The sequence below is a fragment of the Leiobunum rupestre genome, chromosome 7, assembly GCF_980474605.1.
Source record: "Leiobunum rupestre chromosome 7, qqLeiRupe1.1.hap1, whole genome shotgun sequence".
Lineage (NCBI taxonomy): Eukaryota > Metazoa > Arthropoda > Arachnida > Opiliones > Sclerosomatidae > Leiobunum > Leiobunum rupestre.
The window spans coordinates 1,081,347-1,101,510 of NC_143390.1; the positions used below are offsets into that span (position 1 = coordinate 1,081,347).

A 20,164-nucleotide genomic window follows, 5' to 3' on the forward strand; every position below is an offset into this window, starting at 1 on the left:
AAATAAAAAGGGGGCGTTCGAGCATGAGCCGTTTCTTCTAATATCCCAAATTATATGCCCCGCGTGTATCGACGAGCGAGACTCGAACTTCGATTGCGGGGTGTGCATCCGCTTTAGCTCGCGACAAAAATTTTTTTACGGGGGAAATGTCGTGGGGAAGTTTGTGGATTATATCAGAACTTTAGCGGATATTAAAAAAAATTACTTATTCGCCCACGCCGCGAAATGTTATGATCTCCAATTCGTTTTCAAAGCCGTTCTGTCAATCGACGAGACCTTTGTGCCATTCGTAATAGTAAACGGGACTAAAATTCTCTTCTTTAACTGTTTTAATTTCAATTTCCTCGATTCCTTTTCGTTCATCCCCATGGGACTCGCCGCGTTTAGGAAGACGTTTGGACTAGGGCCTTCCATGGATAAGGGTAGATTCCCTCACCTTTTGTTTAATTTTGTCGAAAATAATTTCGATCCCGCTGACCCCATAACCACTAATTATTCGACCGAGAAGGGGGATAAATTTCCGCCCCTCGAAGCGTACGGGGCTAACTATCTAGGGGTAAAGGAAAGAGCGGCCCTTCTTAAATGGCACGGGGAGCAAATAGCCGCGGGCGGTCACTTTGACTTTCTAAAAGACGCGATTTCGTTTTGTACGGCGGATGTCAATATACTCCGACTGGGATGCGCAACGTTCATGTAAATCTGTGACACTGACCCTTTCCGCGCCGCCATCACGCTTCCGGGCGCCTGCAATTACGTCTTTAGGAAACGCTTTCTCATTCCTGACACGATAGGGATACTCCCCCCCGGGGGATGAGAAATAGGGACCGACAATCAACCGCGGCTTTTGAATGGCTCGCCTGGGAAGAAAAACGCAGGGGTATAAGAATAGTGTCAGCTATGCGGGGGCGGGAGGCTATGGTAGGTAAATTTAAAGTGGACGGTCTTGACGGAAATGACGTTTACATGTTCCAGGGCTGCTATTTTCATGGGTGCGTTCGCTGTCAAGTAGTGGGAAGAGACAGACCTCTATGGTCAGATCCCTCACAAACGTTCAACCTCCGGTACCAACAAACAGTCAGGGTCGTTGCTCAACTCCGGAAACTTAAGAAAAACGTTATAGAGATCTGGGAATGCGATTATTACGCGCTTCGCCGTCAAGCGAAGGATAAGGCGTTTTTCGAAAAAGTACGTGCCATGTTAATTTCACCCTTGAATCCTCGAGACGCGTTTTTCGGAGGGAGAGTTAACGCGACAGACCTTTACTACAAGGCCAAAGGCGATGAACGCGCGTTTAACGTCGACATGCTTTCACTTTACCCGACTGTCAACCTTCTAGATAAAATACCCGTCGGTCACCCGAAAGTTTTACTAGACTCGGATGATTTACGAGATCTAGATTCGCTGGACGGGTTAATTCAGTGTCGCGTTCTTGCCCCTCCTAGACTTTTTCATCCTATCCTACCCATGCACTATAATTCGCGACTTCTTTTCGTCTTATGCGGTACCTGTGCACGTCTAAGATTTCTAGGACGTTGTCCTCATTCCGATCCCGAGCGGGCATTCGTGGGGACATTCGTTTCCGACGAACTGAAACTAGCCGTTTCCAGAGGTTACAAAGTGATTGAAATGTACGAAGCTTGGCATTATCAAACAACGCAGTATAACAAGGAGACCCAGGAGGGGGGCTTGTTTTCGGACTACATCAAGACCATGTACAAAATGAAGGCCGAGGCTTCGGGGTTTCCAGCGGGGATCACTACCCCCGACGAAAAAAAACAAATACGTCTCGGATTTCGAGGACCACGAAGGCGTTAAACTCGATCCCGCGAAGATCGCGTTAAACCCCGGTAAACGTGCCGTCGCGAAGTTAATGTTAAATAGTTTTTACGGTAAGTGGGGACAACGGAATAACCTCGTAAAAACTGAGATCATTAAGGACCGCGAACAATTCTTTAAACTATTTAACGACCCGAAAAGTGTTTTGGCGATAAACGATAAGACGTTGCTTTTCAAATGGGAACATCTCAAGGAAATCGATCCGGCTTTGGCTCATGTAAACGTAGTTTTAGCCTGTTATACCACCGCTTTTGCTCTATAGTCACCTAGAGGATCTAGGGAATAGTATATTATACCACGATACGGACAGTTTAATTTATAGATCACGTGATGGGAATAAACTCGTGCAGGAAGGAACCTTTCTTGGGGATATGACGGACCAATTATCAGAATTTGGTCCAAATTGGCATATTACTGAATTTTGCTCGGGCGGCCCGAAAAATTACGCCTTCCGCCTACTCAACCGCGATACTTTGGAAATTAAGGAGGTCGTTAAGGCTAAAGGTCTCAGGCAGAACTATTCCACTAGAAATTCCATCTCTATGGACTCGTTGAAAGGGATGCTCGGAATCGACGTAGACGCGCCCACTCTCGAGAAAGAAATCGAAATCCCCCATCATATTTGTCGGTTAAATGATCATACAGTGGTAACTGTAAATCAAGTTAAAAAATATCGACCAGTTGTCAATAAATTACGCGTTATCGATAATTTCGAAACATTACCGTTCGGATATAAAGAATAATATTTAAAAAAAATGACTAGTTCAGAATGAAAAACATATCCTAATATTCAGGTATAACCCGCTTATAGAATGTCTGTAAAAGGAATTATTGGTTAATTACCCTTATACGCGAAGTTTCGGTATTAACTGTTTTTTTTATCCAACATATTCGAAAGATAAGTCGTTATGGCTTTAAAACTATTAACCTATAATGTAACTCATATTAGACGATAAGTCCTACTTAAAATGGCAGCATCAGTATTAAGTAAAGAACACCGCTAAACTCATATTTTTATTTTTACCCGAACGGTTTGTTTCTTAAATATCGATGTAGTTTAACTTAGAGACCTCATTTAATAAAAGCATGTTACCACTGTATGGTCCTTTCTCCGCTCTTCTGAGCGGACCGAGCGGTAGCGGGAAGTCCGTTTTGATGGCGCGAATTATAAAAAATAAAGATGAAATGATTTCCCCTCCGCCGACAAAAATATTTTGGCATTATAGTGAGCGGCAAACACTTTATGACACTTTAAAAAACTCTGTAGTGTTCCGAGAAGGAGTCCCCAATCTCGATGATTACCCCGGTGAAGAAGGCGAACACATTCTCCTCATCGCCGACGATTTAATGAACGAGAACAATGGTCAAATCGGGGCTTTCTTCACGAAAGGCGTTCACCACCTTAATATAAGCTTCGTATTTATAACCCAGAACATTTTCCCAAAAACAAAGGATGCGCGCGATTGTTCGCTGAACGCGAATTACATTGTTTTGTTTAAAAACCCTCGTGATCAACTTCAACCCGCTATATTATTCCGTCAACTTAGAGGCGCCAATTACCGGTTCGCTATCGAGGCCTATCTCGACGCGACCAAACGCCCTCACGGCTATATTCTTATCGCCAACAGGCAGGAGTGCCCCGATGACTTCCGTTTAAGAACGGATATTTTCCCCCGACGAAACCGAAATGGTTTATATCCCTAAGAAAAAAAAGTAGGGAGTATAAAGTCAGCGGAGAGGAAGAAGTCCCTATCCAGTTTGAAAATGCCGGCCCTGGTTGCCGGACACAAAGATTTTCTCTCGGCCCTAGGTAGATCAAATTTTAAACAACGACGCGCTATTCTCCATCACCCTAAAAAACCCTTAATTGACGCTATTGCCGAATGCTGCGATAATACTTTGAAAGGGAATTTAAACCCTTGTCAGAAACGAAAACTAGCTAAACAAAAGAAATTCATTAGACAGGTAGCCTCTAAAAAAGTAGCCTGGCGTAAGAAGAAATTAATTTTATTTCAAAAAGGTCACGGGATTCTAAGTATTCTCATCCCCACCGTTATTTCAGCCCTCAGTGGGATTTTAGTTCGTTCGTAAGGAAATAAAAAAAATGTACGCTCAAAAGTTAGCCTTAGTCCCCCTCGACTCGTTAGGAAATAATAATAATAATAATAATAATAAAAATGTTCTCATCCCCTCTCGAGATACCCCTCAATTTTCGTTTCCCCATCCGTTACGGTCCTCCGTGGATGAATTAAATAATAGCATGACCGACGTACTCAATTCCAATCTTGACATTAGGGATAAAGTTAAATTATTCGAGCAGATGTTCCATCGATATCAAAACAAAAAGGATTTAGCGACGAAGCCAAAAAATAGAAAAGAAACCGGGCAAGACACGGCCTTCTTAAACCTCGTACCAATTCAGTTTAGGGCGAGTGCGAAGGACTTAATTAACCGACTGATTAGCTTAGGCGATAAAGTTTCGTGGTCGAGTGAAGGCGAGTTGTTTATAGATCAAACGCGCGTGCCCGGGTCAGATATCGCTACGCTCGTAAGTTACGCCGTTGGGGCTATAAATAGAAAACGAACGCCTCCCCCCACCGGTTGGAACGAGTTCGACGCCTTGTTCACGCCTACGGTATCATTCAAGAAAACCATCCCGCGAGTGAAGAAGAAAAAAATTACATTTTCAGCGAAACCTAGAAAAGCATCAGTCGTTCGGACTCCGCTCGAATTTAAACCCCGGGCCTTTTCGAAAGGGGTTATCAATAGAGGCGCGAAAAAAAGGAAAACGGAACAACCAATATGGGAAGAGTTTCTAACCCCGAGGCAGTCTTGAAAAAAATTTATTACGATCCAAAACATCCCGCGAGTTTCGACGGATTGGAAAAACTTTATCAGGCCGTGAAAGACAGAGGTATTCCTCGGGAAACGGTAGAAAAATGGTTAACGAAGCAAGAATCGTACACGTTACACAAGACCGCCTATCGGAAATTTAAAAGGAGCAAGGTTTTTGTCACGAATATTGGCGGCCAGTTTCAAATGAACTTAGCGGACATGAGAGACATTTCCGAACACAATTCGGGCTTTAATTACCTACTAGTATGTATCGATACATTCTCGCGACGCGCGTGGGCAGTCCCTATAAAAAGTAAGTAAGCCGAAGACGTAATCGCCGCGACCGAGAAAATATTCGAGGATCTCACGCCTCTTAAAGTTCAAACCGATAAAGGGGGGGAGTTCACGGGGAAAAAATATCAGGATTTCCTTAAAAGAAAAAAAGTTAAATTCTTTACTAGCGAAAACGAAACAATCAAAGCGTGTATGGTCGCTCGACTAAATCGTACAAGGCTAAAATGTATAAATATTTCACCGCTTATAACACTTACCGATACTTGGACGTCCTCCCTGATTTAATTCATAGCTACAATACCACAAAACATTCTACGATAAAAATGTCACCCCTAGACGTGAAACCGGATAATATCCTGAAAGTATTTAAAACAATTTATAAGGAATTCCCGTGAAAAGCCGGCGTCAACCTAAACTTAAAGTCGGTGACTTTTGCCGTATCAGCAAATACAGGGGGGTCTTTAATAAAGCCTATCCCGGTACTTGGTCAAAGGAAGTCTTTAAAATCACCCGCCTCGTAAATTTAGACCCGCCCCTTTTCATGATCGAAGATTTAACGGGGGATGCAATAAAGGGACGTTACTATCAGGAAGAACTGCAATTAGTCGCTAAACCTCGACTATACAAGATCGATAAAATTCTCAAGTCTCGAAAACGCAAAAATCAGGTCGAATAATTTGTCAGTTTCGTAGGATATCCACCGAACGCGAACTCGTGGGACAAGAAAAAAGATGTATCTGACATTACCTTCAAACGCTAGCATGCGGGTTTACGCCGACAATACGATGGCCTCCTATACCTCCGCGTTACCGAAACCTGTCGAATTGGCGGGGTCTTGGGTGCGGGCTGGCTGAGATAAATTACACTAGCGCGTTCTTCAACGTCCTCGAGGGACAAAACACTATCGTTTTCATGGTTGTCGACGAAATCCCTCCTGTCGAATGTAACCCGTCTCCAATCGAAGTCAAGAAAAATGAACCGGAGACTAGCATCGAAAAAAACCTAGAGCCGCCTCAAGCCGATCAACCTACTTTGGGAATAACGCGTAAAATTACCACGCCGGGGAAAAAATCCGAAAGGGAAAAAAACGGAGCAGATTTTCGATGTCGCCAAAAACGGTGAAACTCTTACGGGTGAAGCTCAGATCGCCGAATGCGCAGCTCAGCCTAGAAGACCCAGAGGGACCTCCCACGTTTATAGGGTACCCATAGGATACTATTCTTCTATCGAACATTTAATTAAGGTAATAAACGAAATTATTAAAGATTTGAAGACGTCTCTTCAATATAACGAGATCACGCGCCGAGTTCGAATAAGCCCCTTTCGTCATAACGTACTAGTGCAATTTCATTTTGGTCTAGCCATGACATTGGGCTTCGATCCCGGGATTCAATCTTTGGAAAGGGGTTACCGGGGCGTTAGACCGGCCCTTATAGGCTTTCAAATCCCCCCTCAACTTTACGTTTACACTAATATCGTCGAAGATCAAATGGTGGGTGACACTCTCGTTCCTCTCGTTAGGATTGTCCCCGTAGAAGGCTCGTTTGGGGATAACGTCGGGAAAATATATGACGTGCCTCATTACGTGCGAGTCTCCAAACGCTATTTCGACACGATCCAAGTACATATAATGAACCCTCAGGGGAAACCGGCGCCATTTGCCTTCGGGTCTCTGACGGTTAAACTACATCTACGGAAACAAGATGCCTAAGCCGGATGTCCTCGACGCGCGGGGGTCCTGTCCCCATAAAAATTATTATCTTAACCAGCCCAAACCGGGGGTCTAATTTCTATCAAGGAGTGGCTTATCAGAAAGGACATGGTCTCGGAAGTCTGTTCTCGGGGCTCTTCCGCTGGGCCTCCCCTCTTTTAGTTAGAGGGGCGAAGTATATAGGAAAACAAGCGTTAGGGGTCGGCAGTAAAATTCTCAATGACGCCGTTGCGGGGGAAAATATAAAATCCTCGGCGAGGAAACGTTTCGGTGAAGCGCTAGATAACCGGACAAAGCGGTTCGGGGCGGAAAAAGCGTAGGAGAACTAAAACGAGAAGCAAGAAGAAGAAAACAACGAGCAGGAGAAACACTAGAAAAAGGACCGTTAAACGCAGAATCGGGACAGTAGCTCGTCGGAAGTCCACGAAACACGTTCGTGACATTTTTTCCCTCAACTAAAAGAACCAAAATGTACCAAGTTGAAGCCTTGAAATCGGAATTGGACCTGTTCTCGGTCACCCCCGTCCAAACTAGCGTCGAAAGCGCGACTCCAACTTTCTATCGACCGATCTCTACGCTACGAGATGATTCCCAAATTGAATTTTGTATCCCTAAAAGCCCGGAGTATACGGATCTCGCGATGACTCTCCTTCACGTTAAATGTAAAGTAACGCGGGAGAATGGGGCTAATTTAGACCCCGGCGTTAAATTATCAACTTGTAATCAGAGATGGGCAAAAAATCATTTAGCGAATAACGAATAAAGTTTTTCCCTGTTAGTTATTATTTATCAATAATGTAATAATTAATTTATATGGAGAAAAAATTTTAAATAATTATAAGAAAATATTTTTAATATAATTAGTTCATAAATAAAAAAGGTCAAAATATCTGTTATATTAAATCATTTCAAATAAATTTATCTAACAAATAAAAAAGAATGAAATATTTTTTCCAACGGATATTTCAGGTTTGGGTATTTTACAAATAAATCGTCGAAAATAGTTTGTTTAGTTTTTATTTAGTAGACGAATTATTTGAGAGGGATAGATTCAAGGAAAATAACTGAATATATTACAAAATTATAAAATAAAATACAATGTTTCGTAGACTGAAAGTAAATACCGGTGTCCGAGACAATAAAACAAATTCCACCACCATTTTTAATTTAACCAAGAGGATCAATATTCCCCAGCAATTGCACAGTGAAATCAGACCCACCGTTGGCGGGAGAGGGGGGGCTAATGTATTTTTAACGGGAATATAACCTACAATGTGTTATTTATGCAAGACTCCCACATTTTTGGGATTGCCTCTACAACGCACCGCGAAAGGTTCTAAAGCCATAGGAGGGAGTGACTCAGTGACCAACAGCGAAACTCTTGGAAGGCGACAGAAATAATTGATCTTATAATCCCTTTAAGGGGCCCTTGTAAATTTGGTTTTCGGTGAGGGGGAAGGTAGTGCCCTGGACATATTCCACAAAAAAATCGTCCTTGGGATCACGGAAAACATCCTTGCAGAAAACCCTAAGGAGTGTCGCTTCGCAGGCCCACCGCTATTGAGTGCGGGAAACCAAGCCTCTTCTCACAACACAATTCATTTTGCGAAGGAAAAAATGAAGGAACCCCAAAAGTTCGGGGGCTCAATAAGTTCCGCTAGGTGCTGGGCCCTCAATACAAGTATGTTCTTCTAGGTGCGGACCAAAGCACGCAAAAGGACGTCAAAAGAAAAAAAAGACTTAAATGTCTGTGAGGAATTTCGGCAAAACGCCATTTTAATACATTATCGATCAGGAAGAATATTAGCCTTTAATAGGACTTTTTTCTCAAACATTTTATCAGACAACCTATTACCCCTTGAGCAGTTCGCCATTGTCGCGAATGAAAACTGTCTCTCAACTGGAGCGGAGGAAGACTGGGGCGTGTTGTACCTCAAGAACACTCGTTTTACTTCCGAGAAAGCCGCCAACGACGAAATATCAAAACTTGAGTGTTCCAAGTATTGCAAAACCTTTAAACCATAAACGACACGGTTAATTAAATACTTTCTAAACACTCGTTATTCTCTCCGCGTACTGTATAATATATACCATAAATATGACAGTGAACGATGTCGTTTAATGATAGTCTGTCTCGGATTGATTGCGTAATCGGAAGATTCTAAACCGGAAATTCTTCCAAACAATTATCATTACGGCATTATATACTAGTCTAAACACGTTACGGTCTCAGTTTAGAAAGAAAAAGAGCTTATAAAAAATAATGTTTAAAATGACTTGCGTTTCAACTTACGGAGAGTTATCAGTCCTCAGAATTTAATCATTTATATGGTCAGTGCCGAGACAGACGACTTTAAATAATTTAGCTTTAAGAGGAGAACACGAAATGTAATACTCATGGTTTTTATGTTACTTATGATATACACTGTGTCTGTACTTGTATTTAGTAATATCCCAAGTAAATTAACTTTATTGTGGAACTTATGTTTATTAAAAGATTGGCTAGCCTCAGGCGCGGAATGTTTTGAATTAAGTGGTACAGCTTATATTTTGAATTTGGCGCCCCGCTCATCGACAAGCTTTTAGCACCTCTTTTAACACAATTTGGCGCCCCTGCCCCATTTGAAATGGGTACATTGTATCCATGTCAGTAGTAAAGCGATGGTGTAAAAATTCATGGATATGAAAATTTATTACCTGTATTTCTGCTTTGGCCGTCTTTTTCATTCTTGTTTTCTCGTGGTTTTGAACTGTTCCAAAATCAAAAAAATCTTCGTTGTCTGGTGGTAGATTAGTCTCTTTAGTTTTAGTGGATTCCATGTTTGCAGCCACCGTAGTTGTAAACAGGTTAATTAGATTTTTGTGGTGCATATAAGCTATACAATTAAACCACATCGTTTTGAATCTTGGATGTGAAATTGCTGCAATAGCAGCGTTTTCAGCTTCTGGACTGGCGATATTTAAAATGTCGGCAAATCTAGTTTCAATACTGCTAAGAAGTGACTTAACTAATGGCACGCAAGTGGTCCAGGAGTTTGTTTTTAATATTTCCAGCTTTCGCCTTAGTGCCAACAAGCAGGGTAGAACAATTTCATAATAAATATTTTTTTTCTCCTTGGAGAATATCCAATGCCTCTGCTAAAGGCTTGACGCAAGTCAAATGTTCTTCTATGTAGACTAACTCGGATTGTTTGAATCAAGAGTGTTTTATTCCTAACGCCTTAAACAATTCTGGGAGATTTTCCTTTACACTGAGAATTTGACTTAGAGTCGTAGAGAGAGTTCCATCGCGTTTCTCCAGGCCTCTTCAGTGTGTGCCCTAAAATACCTTCTATAACCTAATGTCAAGAAAAAAGCTGCTCTGTAATATAACTTAATAATGTAATACAATATAAACATAAGTTAATAAACAAAACGTTATCGGATAGTTTAAAATGTTAACGAGGCATTTTCGTTAACGCGGAGCGGCTGTTCCAGACTTCGCTCAGGGCAGGAGGAGGTTGTTAAATAAACCTGATAACTCCTTCCTGCTTTATGAAAATATCAACTGTCAATAAAAATACTCTAGCCAAACCCGACTTTGTAAAATCACGGGTACCCGTGGATATTATTTTCTATCTAAGTATAACGTGGATAGACCCATTACACCTTAAACCATGGGAATAAGTTGGATAAGAGTATATATAAAACGTGAGTAGATACATCTAATGGTTTGACTGCGAGCTTCCCCATCTAGTGTAAAAGTCATAAAACCGGGGACGAAATGAAAATGCTCTTTTCACTAGAGCTATGACTACTAATAACTTCGGTTCATTAAGTCATTTACTTCTGATAAAAGTATCTCTACTTTACCTCTGCTGACTTAGGTCTCCCAGCTGCGTTCCACAATGACGTACATTTCAGCATAACTTGATTGTGCCGTTGCTTTGATACATTTGGTGAGGTCCGTGGTTGTGCAGAGACTGAGTGTATGGGCGCAGCACCTCAAATGGTGCGGTAAACGTAAATCATTTGATTGTTGAATGCCATTATTGGTAGATGTGGTCAGGTGTTCTATAGAGTCGTTTTCGCTTTCTTCACTGCTCAATTCGGAATCCTCGTTCACGTCCGTTCGGGAAAGCTGAACGCCAAACAATTTGAACGCTTTCACGAAGTTACTGCCGTTATCGGTAACGGTGGCGATAATATATAGGAAAAATACTGCCATATATATTCGTGGTAAAACATTTAACTTGTTTTAATTTCTTAATTTCTTTTCAAAGTAGCAAACGTGTTACAATTTGGTGAAACTTCCCCCCTTCCCCCTGTAACACATATGAGCCCCCTCTAACAATCATATCACAACAGAAGAGAGATCGGTAATAAAGGTACAGTACCGTAGCAATATAGGTCTACAGTGGTCCCTAAGACCACAAGCCGGACTCAGTCAATCGACGTTTTTAAGTTTCACATATTCTTGATTCGATGATTGAAAGTAATTTAAGTAAAGACATTAATGTTTTGCCATTAAACTTAATATTCATTACATCAAGAACCGATATTTTAAGCTAGGGCCTTGACGAACAAAATCAAACCATTAAAACATAAAATATACAGGGTGTTCCCAAAATGGTGGTAGGACCGAACGTCTGCGGGTGCTACAGACCATTTTAAGATGAAAATGTTCTTTGGCATTTTTTCGATTTGGGCCGCCTTTTCGAGGTTACGAAACAATTTATGGACATTTTCGTCTTAAATTAGTCTGTAGAGAGTGGCGCCGATCCTTGGGGGGGGGAAGGGGAGCACGTCAGTCCTAAAGTGCCAGGCAATTACTTACGTAGTAAACTGTAGAATCATTTTAAAATTAGTTTAAAAATGTTTATTAAGAGGCTGATGGACAAAGCTATTGTTGCATATTTGATTTATTTAATCAATTTTAAATAATTCATTTATTAATCTGACTCTTTCTGGTTGGGCGCTAAGCTTGCCCCCCCCCCTCCTGGAAAAATAGCGATCGGCGTCGCTGCATGTCGAACCCGCAGACGCTCGGTCTTACGACTATTTTGGGAACACCCTGTATTAAAATGAAAATCCACTTACTTTGTTAGTGCTCAACCCGTACTCCATTTGAATATCTTGAAGTAAAGTAGAAATTCTGTCGTAGCTGTGGGTCCCTTTAAATCGACGGCACGCGAGACTCGTTGATTTTCGTTCCAAGGATTCGGTATCTATCCAGTGAGCTGTTACCCCAAAAAAACTTCTTCGTTTCGCAGACCAGATGTCGGCCGTTGTGCAAACGTAGGACACGTTATTAAAGGTATTTTTCAGGTTTTCAACATTATCGTAAAAAATGATATCTATTCGTCTACCGAGGGTGCGTCGTTTCATAACTTGCAGGTTTTTCTGCATCCCGAGGTTTTCGAATAGTTTAATTAAATAGGGATCCTCTACTATGCTGAGTGGCGACAAAGAATGGAGGACGAAATTAGTTAAGTCATTATCAAAACCTTCTTGAGAAACTACAGATCTACCGCGACCAGAGGAAAATAACTTTGGAGTTGATGGAAACTGGTTTTTCTTACGTTTCTCGTCGATATACTTATCATACTCTTCCACCACGGTAGAATCGTGCTTTCTCCGCAAGTGAGATTTAAAGTTCGATGTAGCTTTCCAGGTTCCCTTTATATCGACACGTTTTGGTTCGCACTTTACCCATAGCGCTACAACCTTTTGCGCGTCACTCTGTTCAGTAAGTACACGAAAAAATGTCCCGTCTTATACTGCCGACCCTATAATTTTCGTAATATCGTCTTAGCCTTGTTCCTGGAGGTGCGTGTCGTTGGCATTAGCGCTAGACGTTGCCATAGCAAGGAATCAAATATCCGGCAACCGTTCACTCGATTAACCAAAGCAAAAACAACACGGTCTACTTATTCGTTATTTAAATTAAAGGAAATATTTCCATTATTGGCATTTTTTGTGTCTGAAAATATTTTGTAAAAAACAATTTACCAAATAAATGTTCATGAAATATTCCTAAAAAATTATTTACAAGATAATAGTCGACATTATTATTTTTTTAAATCATTTACCAAATAAGACCACCACCAAATATTTGATTAATTACCAAATAACTAAATCTAAAATATTTTGTCCTGTCAATCGACAAATAATTCTGCAAGATAAGTCCTCAAATCATTCTGGCTCACGAAAACGCTCTCTTAGGTGCCACCGCGAAGTACCCCTTTACCCGAACCGAAGTGAAAAGCCACGTACTGCTCACCGGCGTTTCAAATACGAGTCTCGATAATGTGTGGCTGGGACCGCTCCCTCAACGCGTTATTATCGGCCTAGCCTCACATACGGCTTGCGCGGGCGATTTTCATAAAAATCCTTATAACTTTCAACCATTCGGGTTAAATTTCTTATCTCTCTACGTTGATTCGGACGCGGTTCCGAGCAAACCTCTCCAGCCCAAGTTTTCCCAGAATCAATTTGCCCGTGAATATTACACCTTGTTTACGGGGACGAATATACACTTTAAAGATGATGGGAATGATTTATCGCACTCAGAATATCCGAGGGGTTATACTCTATATGCCTTTGATATCACGCCTGATCTTTCCGCAAGTGACAACTCTCATTGGAACCCCGTAAGACGGGGACAGTTACGTATCGAGTTGGGATTCGAAACACCGCTCACGGAATCGGTTACGGGGAATTCCATAGTTTAATGCAGATAGATAAAGATCGCAACGTGGTGATTGATTATTAAAAATGAACACATTAGAAATAAACGAGATCCTCGGGCATTTACCCGGGTATCAAGGTATCGCTATAGGGGCCGGAGTTTGACCTCCTTCGCTGATAGATTCACGAGGAACTAATGGAGTAATGACAATCGCGTGGAGACCCTATTTAAGAAGCGGATTTAACTTACCTTGAGTCAGAGGGGGTATCAGCCAACAGCGACATCATGGAAAGACCGCTGGTAGTTGTCGATTTTGAATTCTTACTCGGCGCGAAATACGAACCGGTCGTTAAAGAAGTTGCCGTCGCGTTCGTCGGGGAGTTTCCCCTAGTTAAAAGTTTATTCGTTAAACCTCCGTACCACGGTAGCGGTCTTTCTCATCACGTAGCCCGGCAAAATCAATGGGTCTTTACCCATATCAACGGTTACCTGTGGAACCACGGCGATACCCCTTACATCGAGCTACAACATCGGCTCAAGGCCTTAACCGAGGACTCCGAGTTCGTTTACTGCAAGGGAGAGGAGAAATGTCACGTCCTCAGGAAACTCGGGGAAATCGGTTGCCCCAAGGCCAAGGACATCAGAATCGACCAGAACTATCGGTGTCGATTTCATCGACGAGGGAGCCCGACGCTTCTCTGCGCGCGGGAGAAGGCCTGCCGCTTCGCCAAGTGGCTGGAGGCCCATCACCAGACGGCTCCCTCGTCGCTCTTCGAGGAAGACGAAGGATTCGTTTAAAACTTTTCTTTATAAAAAAAACAATTAATTATTTTTCGAACTCTTATGTTTTTAAAAAACCATTACGTAATTTTCTCAATTCGCGCGCGTATTTTCATTTCGTATCATTTTTCTTATATTCAGTGTTATCATTTTTTGTAATATCTTCCTTTGTGTTAATAAATGTTTCGTTCGAATTTATGTTTTCTTATTCAACATACACGCCTAAACTCGTAAGGGGGGTGGGGGAAAGAGAAAGTCGAGGGTTTTTTTTAGTCGTCTAGTACCGGATCATTCCCGAAGTCGGAGAAGTAAGTGGTAGACGTATTTTTTTTCTTAAGACGAATTTTGAGAAAAACAGAATTGCTAGTTTCAAGGGTTTTCCCTGTAAGTTTCTAAACGTGAGGGAGCTAACGAAAGCGGGTTTTTTCTACGTCGGTCACCGGGACAACGTAATGTGTTTCTCCTGTCAGCGTGTCGTCAAGGACTGGACGGTCGACGACGTCCCGTTACTAAGACACGAAAAAGAGTGTAACTTTTGTCCGTTCATAAGAAATGTCGATGGAGCTTGAATGGTCAAAGCTGATGCGATACGAGATCGCGCGAATTCGTTCCTTTACTAGAGGATTTAATAATAAGGAAGGTTTGCCGATTGATCCTTTAAGGGCAGCTAGGCATTTATCCAGTGCTGGTTTTTTTATACGAATTTCAAAGATTGCGTAAAATGCTTTTCCTGTTCCGGGGAACTAATGAACTGGGATAAGGAAGACAGTCCGTTCGAGAAACATTGGGAAAATTTTCCTCATTGTAAATTTCTTATTTCAAGGGCAAGAAGTGGAAATGTAAAGCATTTAATAGCCGCTGAGGATATCGTAGAAAAGGACAACCAGTTGAATTATTCGACTTACCCCGAATCACGATTAATATACGATTCTTTAAACGAAATAGTCGAAGTCTTAGATGAAGGACAAGGTCTAGACATGCCCGGGCAATAATAGATTTTATATTTCTCCCGAGGAATTCGAGGGGGGGCCGCGTGATAATAGACTATTTTTAGGGGGGTCGTTCACCCCTCAGCGAGAGATGGAAAGAGGGATTTACCCCCGCCTCGGTTCTAAGGATCATTCGATCGGTCGCGGACGAAGGTGATAGACACCATTTTTTACTCGGCTTCCGTTAAAAAAGATGCATTTTGAGAAAAATAGAATCGCTAGTTTCAGAGGGTTTCCATGTAAGTTTTTAAACGCGAGGGAGCTAGCGAAAGCTGGTTTTTTCTACACCGGGCACACTGATAACGTCATGCGCTTCTCTTGCGAGAAGGTCGTCAAGGGGTGGATGACTAATGACGTCCCGTTGCTGAAACATATCGAGCAGAATCGCTTATGTAAATTCGTAAATGACGAGAATACGGGGAATGTTCCCGTCCTAACACTGCTGAAAGACGATAAAGAGCAGACGGATGAGACGGAGCTAAATCCTATGCGCCATGAGCTTGAGAGAATTCGCTCGTTTAACAAGGGATTCAATGTTAATATCGTAGATGGTAGAGCCTTAGCTCGGGCTGGGTTTTATTATTTAAATTATAAAGATTCTGTTAAATGCTTCGCGTGTGAGGGTGAACTTATGGCTTGGGAAAAGGGCGATAGTCCTTTCGGTGAGCATTGGAAATATTTCCCCCATTGTAAATTTCTATTAGGGGAAGAATGTGGAAACGTAGCTCATTTTATAGCTGACGAGGATATTGTAGAAACTAACCAGCCACCTTATTCTTTGACTGCCGAGAAAGCCATAGTATACTGTTTTTTAAAAGAGGTGGTTGACATTTTAGATGGTGATAAACGGAAACGACTGGAGACTAAACATTTTTGCACAATTGGATAATAGGTTTTGGAGGCCGTGGGAATCTCTCTCTTTTCCCTAACTTTCTCACGGTTTGAGAAATTCCTTCATTCGGGGTCTCTCTCTCTCTCCCCCCTAGTTAGAGATTTCTCCCCGGGATTTTAGTTCGGTAGGAATCATTCGATCGCTAGTTTACGAAGGCGTCAGACTAAATTTTTAACTTCCTCTAAAAAAAAATGAATACCCTGTCGAAACGAGTCGCTAGTTCTAAAAAGTTCCCGGTGGAATATATGGACACTCTCGAACTGGCTCAGGCGGGCTTCTTCTTTATCGGGCATAAGGATATCACTATCTGCTTCTGGTGCGACGGTCTGGTGCGGGATTGGGAGCTGGGATCTAACCCCTTACATTGCCACACCGCCTTGTTCCCCGAGTGCGAGTACGCCAAGCTCGAGTTCGCGAAGCTTCAGGAGACCTACGATGCCCAACTAGGCCCTATGAGGTATGCGGACGAGCGGTTGAAGACTTTCACCAGTTTCCCGCTAGAGAAGCCGTGCCACATGGAACTCACCAAAGCAGGTTTTTTCTACACCAACTTTACGGACTGCGTGAAGTGTTTTTTCTGTGGTGGTGAGATCGGAGATTGGGGTGCGGAAGACGATGCCTTTCTGGAACACGGGAGACTATTTCCCGATTGCAAATTTGCAAAAAACTATTATTGCGGGAACGTCTTTTTAATATCATTCATGCTCAACATCGCGTAAAATTTGACCTCGTTCCCGTAACTTTCTTTTTCCTCGATGTAGAAGATCGAACTAACTATTCCTTATTAATAATATTTTACAGCCTATTTTATTAAAACATGTACAGAAAAGTGTAATAAAAAATGATTTAGTATAATATTCGTCTCGTTATTCTTTTCCAATACATTTTAAGTAAAAAAAAAGATAGGTAAGTGGAGGTATCCATAAAATGAGGAGCGAGTGGAGTTAGAGGGCTCCAAAATTTTGGATCTATAAAAATCGCTCTATAATTTTGGTATCTATAAAAAATGTGGTTATGGGTGAAGAGACCTTATCTATAATTCTGGTTATCTATAAAATCGCTCTATAATCTTGCTTATCCTTGGCCAGGCCTATTTCTCTACTGTTGTCTAGTTTTATAGTCATTCAGAGTTTTTGGTTGAAATTCAATAATGTCCATCACCATGACAATGTTTTTGGAGAATTTCCTAATTAAAGATTTATTTTTTAATACTTTTCCACATTTGATTTGAAATTTAGAATAAGTGAACACAAATTAGCAGTTCGGAACCAAAAAACCACGACATCTGCGCTAGCCGAACATGTTACCGAAACGAGACACGAAATTAACTTCCAAAAATTAAATATGGTATATAAAACCGACAATTATTTAAAACTAAACATTAGAGAATCTCTTGAAATTCTAAAAATACGTAGAGACGGCAACACACTCAATCGTGATGATGGTCCAGGTAATTTCATTGCCCAAAACTGGCTCAATATTATTCCCTAACTCCAAGTTTGGTTTATATATTTGCCCTTTGCGCTTACTTAATCTAGTTTTATAAATAAAAAATAATTGTTATAAAAATATAGCTATGTGAACTTGTGAAGGCTATATAAAGCTCTGTATCGCGAGCAACAGCGTCTGACTTGACGAAGCCCCCAAATGGTGGCGAAATTAGTCATCCGAATTTAAAATTTTTAAAGATTAAAATAAATTTTTTACTGTACAAGAAGTGGTTTTTGCAATTTTTAATCTTTATTGATTTGTTATTAACATTTTTACCTCTCCGAGGGGACAAAGTCCCCTAGGAGGGGTTATACAAACACCGTGTCTGTCTGTCTGTCTGGCCTGCGAACGCGTTCGCATTTTCGGGGCAAAAGGTACGCAGTCGAATAAATGTTTTAGCAGTTTAATGGTTGGCAAAACCACCGTGTGAAGGTAAGCGTTAACGGATAAATTTGCGATTGCGTTGAGTTTGGTTGTTGCTTTTCGTTAACGCTCACCGTCGCGGCAGTTTTAATTCAGTTTGATTGGATATTTTTTTGTAATGTTTATGTTTTGGGTGGGAATATTGAGTTTGTGGTTCTTGTGTTTTGTATGGATGCGCGTTTTTTCTCCAACTTCTTCTTATTCTTGACTTTTGGGACGGATCGAGTGCTGACTATTAGGGCAACCTCTCAACATCCAATGGTAGGGTGTCCACCAATTGTTTACGATATTCGTCTTAGTGTCAATTTGCGACCGTATCGAGCGGGATTTGAACCCAAAACCTCCTGTATGACAGGCGGACGTTCTACCACAGAACCACCGATACTTATTACGCTTCTTCGGAAATTAGACTTTCAGATTTATCGGAAGTGTATATTACTAATTAATAGAGAATTTAATTTCGGTGTTTATTAATATAGAACGAAATTTCGTGTTCGTTTTAAATTTTTGCAACGAAGATATTTTAATGCAGCGTCTTCTGTGTTGATTAAAAACGAATGCGCCGCCCAGGTTTCGAACCCGGGCCGTTCTGCTTAACAAGAAAATGCTTTACCACAGAACCACTGACAAGCATACGACTAATTAATTTTTTTAAAAACAGCTTTGGCGAAAGTCCGTTCTTTTTTACGCTATTATGAGTTTATTGCTGTCAAATATTTCCATAATGTTGTTAACATTTATTCAATAACAGCTTTATCGAAAGTCTTTTAAGCAGTTTTAAAGTTGTTAACGTCAATTTATCCTGTACAATTTTATTTTTTAGATATGTATAAAATTTTCAAATGTGAAAATAAATTAATTTGAAGTTTAATTCGATCGCCGTCAGGACAGGAACCCGGGCCGTATTGTTAAGACGCGGACGTTTTACCGATGAGCCATTGACATCTACTTCCCAAAATTTGAAATACCAGTAAAACCGAGATAAAAATAAATGTAATATTTGTTTGGGTGGGAAGATTATAAACACCCTACGAAGATGTTTATTTTGTTTTTTTGGAAGCGTATTTAATAGAGTGCGAAATTTTGGTTTAATTGAAATAGAATCGAAATTACTGCATCGAAGAAATTCTAATTTAGCGTTTTTTCTGCTGATTTAAACCAATGCGCCACCCAGGTTTCGAACCCAGGCCATTCGGCTTGGCAGTCTATCACAGAACCACCGATAGCTGCTTAGCTTTTGACTGGAAATAAGACACTCATCGTAATAAAGTCTGGAATTTTTTTAGAATGAATTTATGAAGGCCTATACTGTTTTTTTACGAATGAAATTATGTTGATTTAATCTGGTTAAAGTCTACATTTTTTAGTTATGAAATTTTAAAGGTCAAATCTAGTTTTAAAATATAAAAAGTGTCTGGATTTCAGGCCAAGTAAGGGTTTTATGTTATTTTTACTGATCGAGATAACGTTGTTTTTTGTCTATTCTTGGGTATTGTTGGTTTTTTAAGCTTATTTTTCGAAATCGTTCAGTATTAGTGGAACCTTTAAAGTGGTTACATCGTGGCTTAAAGCTTATCCGGTTTCATTATAATAACGTCGAAAATTCGTATTTGTGAATGGTAAGGTGTTGCGCTTCTTGATTTTCTATTTTCTATTGCTTGGTTTTGAATTAATTTATTACTCGACTGCGTAATAATATTTTTCTATGAGCTATTTTGATCCTGAAGTCTGATTGATTGGGATATTATTATAAATTTTTTCTATTCGTTATTTTTGCTCTGAAGCCTGATAATTTGGGATATTATTAAATATTTTTCTATTCGTTATTTTTGTTCTTAGCCTGATCGATTGGGTTGTTATTATAAATTTTTCTATTAATTATTTTTGCTCTGCTCTGGTCTGATTGATTGGGTTGTTATTATATATTTTTCTATTGGTCGTTTTGGCTCCAAAGTTTGGTCGATACAAATACCCTTTGTAGATATTTCTTTCATTAAAATTTGCTTCGTATTACATTTAACTGATAAACTTGTTCTGTAAATAGCGTTAAATTCAATTGTGCGTTGTTCTAGTTCGTCTAACTACTTAATTTATAATATTCTGAATAAATTAAACTCGGTTGTTTCGTCTCAATTATTTTAATTATAATTAAATTGTATACCGTGCGGGATTGAACCGGGATTACGTTTTTAGTAAATAACTCTGAATTGCGGAGATATATCTTTAAGGGTTATCTCGAGAGA

At 40.6% G+C, this 20,164-nt stretch overlaps 1 protein-coding gene across 1 annotated transcript; it reads left to right on the forward strand.

Moving 5' to 3' along the window:
* The first annotated feature begins 16,198 nt into the window (after positions 1-16,198).
* LOC149933864 (putative inhibitor of apoptosis) lies at positions 16,199-16,726 on the forward strand. The gene has a single exon (XM_090180956.1). It carries the CDS (start codon positions 16,199-16,201, stop codon positions 16,724-16,726), a length of 528 nt encoding a protein of 175 aa, XP_090037082.1.
* The last annotated feature ends 3,438 nt before the right edge of the window (positions 16,727-20,164 follow it).

Coding starts and splice junctions, on each gene's coding strand:
- LOC149933864 (XM_090180956.1), top strand. CDS start 16,199: ATGAATACCCTGTCGAAACGAGTCGCTAGTTCTAAAAAGTTCCCGGTG.